We start from the raw sequence: 5,103 nt of genomic DNA on the forward strand, positions 1-5,103 counted from the left end.
TCCAGGCCAGGAATGAGCTGACAAGGGAAGGAGAAGGGATGGGGTCCTCTTCATTCAGGGGCAAGAGAGGCCACCACTGATGCCATGGCTGGACAGGAGCATGGATACCAAGGCTGGGCAGGAGGCTCCGGGAACAGAGGGTAGGATTGGGTGGTCACAGCCATCTCTGTGGAAGTGGCTGTGGGGAGGGAGTGGGTGTGGGGAGCACTCCCACAGGGACTTGGGACATGGTGGATCCTGGGCCTAACACTGGTGTCTGAGCCATAGAACCACAGGATTCCCAGACCAAATGCAGTTCTAGGATTCAGATGGATTCAGGGCCATCGAGTGAGGTCTCTGACATGGTCCTGTGCTAGTCCTGCCTGCCCTGTCCAGGGACTCATGAATGTGAAGGACAGTGAGGGACAAGGATCTGGGGTCTACTCAAGTTCTCCGGTGCAAAGGACGTCACAGAGACCACATCATGACAGAGGTGAAGGTCACCCTGAATGAGGCTTGGGCCAGCTTGTCCTGTGTTTAATGCCATCAAGGAAAGGACCTGCCTAGAGAGGTCACTGCTTTGTGGGATTCACCACTTTGCCCACAAAGAGGGGACTCTCAGTCTCTTCATCAACAATTATGATGAGGAATGGGTGGTTAAAATTCACCTCCTGGGGAAGAGACATGCCCGCGCCACCCAAAGATGTGGCCCCTGCAGCCTCGGTTCCTTTCTCGTCCAGGGTCAGCACAGCCTTGTGCACAGCCTAAGGAGAGATGTGGACATGGGTTCTGACCTGAGCTCTCATGCTCTGCACACCACCCAGCCCAGACCCAGGATACAGACAGCTCCAGGGTCGGCCTCCCTGGGGTATTTCCCCAGGAAAGTCCTGATGCCCATGACTGACCACAAAGGCCTCTGTCTGTCCAACCCTAGCGTGACCCAGCTGCTCCCTTGGTCTCTCCCACACAGAGCTTGGAGTGGAGATGCCCTTTATCCATGTCTCCTGCACATGGCTCCTCCTCTCTGTGCTGGGAGCTCCTTGGACAGGTGTGAAGGTGACCTTCACAGGGCCCTGTCCCCACGCTGTGCAGACGTGCTGCACTGGTAGCCTTGGGTGTTTTCATTTTCATCAACAAATGGTTTTGGGAGGACCTGGTGTTCTTAATTTAAATTTGGTAGTGAAATAGTCCTTCTAGATAGTACATGTGGAAAAATTTAGAACATTCTCTGAGATAATTAATTCTAAACTGAGTGGAAAAATGAGCCCAAGGACTTCTGGGTTCTGTGGAAAAAGCGAGCGAGGCTCCATGAGAAACCTCTGAGCAGTTCCCCAGCATATGAGCTCAGTGGGAGCCATCTTTACCACCGTGTCTCCTGTATCCTTCCTCTCTGTGAGCCCTCTGTTAGAGCTCAGCCTGGACCTTAGTGGTGACGTGGCCACTCCCTCAGCCCCGAGCCTGAGCTATGAATCTCCAGCTGCTGCTAACGCCCCAAAGGCACCGGGGAAAACACCCTTATCAGGTGACCTCACCTTGGAGACCTTCAGTGGGACGTCCTCGGTGACCTTGGAAAGGTCATCACCGTTGCTGAAGACCGTGGTGATGCCCAGTGCACTAAGGACAGACTTGAGGTCGTAGGTTCCAGAGATGGACAGTTTGGGGAAGTATATAGATGCAGAGCTGCCATGAGAGAAAGATCACAAAGGAGGATTTCAGCATTTCTCCCAGTGTTCCAGGAATGCCATGTAAGAATGTCTTCTTTTCTGGCTTTTCCTGCCACAGTTTCTGGGAAGTGTCCAAAGCAGGATTGGGTCCTCTACACCCAGTGCCAGTGAAGTTTAATATTAATGGACTCCCTGTGTCCTGAAGAGGCTGAATTACCCCTGACTCTGAGTAGCCCTGCATTCAGATGCAGAGTGAGCTCCTGGAGTCAGGGACATCCTGCCCTGTGTGTCTGCTCATCTGTCCTCTGCCAGAGACATGCCTGGACTTCATACTCTGGGTATCTGTGCACTAGCAGCAGAGTGCTGTCCACCTCTCATCAAGGAGAGAAAATGTCCCCTGATGCTGAAGGCTGGGCCTCTGTTAGTGTCTGGCCCTCAGGCCCTGCAACTGGTTCTAGCCTCAGCCTGGCCTTGTGGTCTGTGCTCAGCCTGGGTTCAGGGTCTGATGAGGAGCCAGCTGGAGTGGAGTGGTGACCCCTCTGCTCACGGTGGGCCTTGCCTTGTGTCTGCTGTGTTTCTGTGTCTCACAGCGTTCACCACTCTTCCGTGCAGCAGGCCCTGCTCACTGCTGATTCACCAGTGTGTGCTGACCCGAGGGCCAGGCTCTAGGGTGATACACCACTCTTCCGTGCAGCAGGCCTTGCTCACTGTTGATGCACCAGTGTGTGCTGACCCGAGGGCCAAGCTCTAGGGTGATATACCACACTTCCGTGCAGCAGGCCTTGCTCACTGCTGATGCACCAGTGTGTGCTGACCCGAGGGCCAGGCTCTAGAGTGATGGACACCCAGGAGTGGATAAACCACTGGGATGGGGTCTGAGCAGTGGAAATTCCTGTCTGAGTGTCCAGCACTGACTCCTCCTGGCCTTCCCTGTTTTGGTCCTTTAAAGCCAGATGTTTCCATGGCCATCCTGGACTCTCTGCCTTAGTCCACTCTCCATTGTGCTTTATTGCTGTGGCCTGTCCTGCTGTGCTGCTCCTGCACTGGACACTCACTATAGGAAGGTCTGTCCTCTGGGAAGGATGTCCCTAAATAGCTCACGGGCTCCTACTCTGTCTCTTCCCATGTCCCTGTTGCTTCTCCCTGAACTGAGAACAGGCTGTGTGTTTCAGCACAAGCTTATACACTCAGTTAGAGCCAAGGGCTGCTCCCCTACTCCCAACTCCTCCTCCCCTGCCCTGCCTGTCCTGTCCTGATGGTCATCCCTGACATGGCTCAGAGGTTTGGGCTCTTGGGTCAGTCCCCGCCTGAGGTTTCACCTTATGTCACTTGTGCACAGGAACTGTCTAATGATGCTTGTGTTGAGTGTGGCCTCCAGGTGTGGCATCTTGCCCTGGTCTGGCAGGAAGAAGATGGCGGTGGCATTGCCCTGGTAGCCCATCAGTAGGACCCAGCTGGACAGCTTGCTGCAGTAATGGACTCGGAACATGCCCATCTGGTACATCATGGGCACCTTCACCACGGTGGCCTCATCCACATGGAAGTCCCCCTCTCTGGTTTGCTCCGGGTTGAAAGGTTTCTCCCACTTGCCTACATTGCAGGGGGACACAAGTGGTTGGGCCTAGGTTTAGGGAGGGCAGGAGACTCTGGTGTCTGTGGTGAGACTTGGAGCTCAGCTGTGTCAAGCACAGGAGATCTGGGCACAGTCATCCTGACCACCCTGGGGACTCAGTGATGAGAGGAGATAGGGAATTTCTGTGTCACACGGGAGGCTGCCCTCCTGGCTGATCAGGGGACATCTGTATTTGCATATATGATTATTAAGAGGAGCAGTACAAAGACAGTTTGGATTATCAGTCATATTTTGGCACCTGGTCACTGGGCCTCCTCTCCTCTCTGAATTAGTCTTTCAGGTCACCCTTTGGGGGCACTGACTGGTGTGTTTCCATGGGAACCAGCTGGGCTGGCTGTGCAGCCTTACTTTTAAAGAGAATGTAATTCACCAGGGCAAGCATGGTGTCTTTGTCCAGGACTTTCACCAGATCCACAATTTTCCCCTGTGTACCCTTCTCCACATATTTGTTGATCTGCTTCTTGGCTTCTTCAGAGTCAGTGAAGTCAACAGTGAAGGCCTCTGACTGGTACAGGTTCTTCACATCCGTTGAAAATGGCTCCAGGAGCTTCAGGTTCTCATTGATGAACAAGCCACTGCCTGTGGTCAGCTCGAGCTGGTTGCTGGGCCTGTTGAGGGAGTGGAGGAGGCTCTGGAAGCCTGCGTGGACATCTGCCTCCGTAATCTCTGTGAGGTTGAAGGCCAGACCCTCCAGGATCTCTGTGTGGGTAGTGCCCTTTGTGCCCAGGGAGAGCATGGCCAAGGCTGCGGCAATGTTCACAGGAGAGAAGAAGATATTGTGGGTGTTGGATTGCTTAGCCAGTTCCCGGTACAGGCTGAAGGTAAAGTCGGCCACGTTTGGGGTGATCCTGTGAAAGGCTGGGTGTTTCTGGTCCTGCTGGGGAGCAGCAGTCTCCTGACCGTCTTCAGCCAGGCAGCCGGGGAGCAAGCAGCATAGGCTGGCCAGCAGCTGGAGGCCCCATGCGATAGAGGATGGCATTGTCCTGCAGGACAGAGAAAGGAACACAGCCCTGAGGCAGGGCCACAATCACCCCATTGACACCATGCTAGATCAACTTGGTGCATCAGACATTGGACCAGGCCTTTTCCCTTTGCTGTGTCTTCACCACAGAATAAAGATGAGGCAAGCTATAGACCAGGTGCAATATACCAGCTGCCTAGCCCCTTCACCTGTCATATTGGAGTCACAAGACGTGGAGAAAGCTTGGAGGTGGCCTGGTTGCATGAAGAGTGACGGGGTTCCTGTGGCTAACATGTGAGGCCAGGTACCTGGGAGCCATGGAGGCCTGCAGGCAGAGGCCTGAGAGGATCTTCCTGATGAGATGGAGGTTGGGCTGGGCCCTTGGCACCACCTCTGGCCTTATCCTATCCATACACAGAGCAAGCTTCCCATGTTCCGAAGTAGGGATGCACAGTACCAAGAGGCACCTTTAGACCCAAGGCTCCACTGTGCCCTAGTCTCGGCTCCCCAGGCCTGGGGATCAGATGACCTGTTCCTTACCAGGAAACTGTCCAGGAACTGGGAGGCCTGGGAAGAGGGCAGGACCACAGGGCCTGTGTTACCATGACCACCTAGCCTGACTGCAGCCAGCCTTATCCCCTCTGCCTCCCTAGCGCCCAGGCCTGGTGCCTGCTGGGTGGTGCAGGGACCGGGGGGCCCAGTGAGCTCTCCCTGAGGGTGGGTGTACTTACGGCTCACTGTTCCAGGGGTGTCCTGGGGACAGAGCCCTGTCCTTCTCTGTATTGAAGTAGGGGATGGAAAGGGACCTGGGAAGCTGCTAGTGAATATTAATCATGTTGGACAGGAGCAAACAGACGGAGGGACTA

The 5,103-nt window shown here is 54.7% G+C and overlaps 1 protein-coding gene across 1 annotated transcript; it reads right to left on the bottom strand.

The window, feature by feature from the left end:
* Positions 1 to 464: 464 nt before the first annotated feature.
* Positions 465 to 4,270, bottom strand: LOC105986455 (alpha-1-antitrypsin-like protein CM55-ST). The gene is made up of 4 exons (XM_013017365.1): positions 3,625 to 4,270; positions 2,963 to 3,233; positions 1,512 to 1,659; positions 465 to 743 (listed from the first exon to the last, which is right to left on the bottom strand). Exons 1-4 carry the CDS (start codon positions 4,253 to 4,255, stop codon positions 552 to 554), a joined length of 1,242 nt encoding a protein of 413 aa, XP_012872819.1. The 5' UTR covers positions 4,256 to 4,270; the 3' UTR covers positions 465 to 551.
* Between the last annotated feature and the right edge of the window lie 833 nt (positions 4,271 to 5,103).

The sequence above is a fragment of the Dipodomys ordii genome, unplaced genomic scaffold, assembly GCF_000151885.1.
Source record: "Dipodomys ordii isolate 6190 unplaced genomic scaffold, Dord_2.0 Scaffold2, whole genome shotgun sequence".
NCBI lineage: Eukaryota > Metazoa > Chordata > Mammalia > Rodentia > Heteromyidae > Dipodomys > Dipodomys ordii.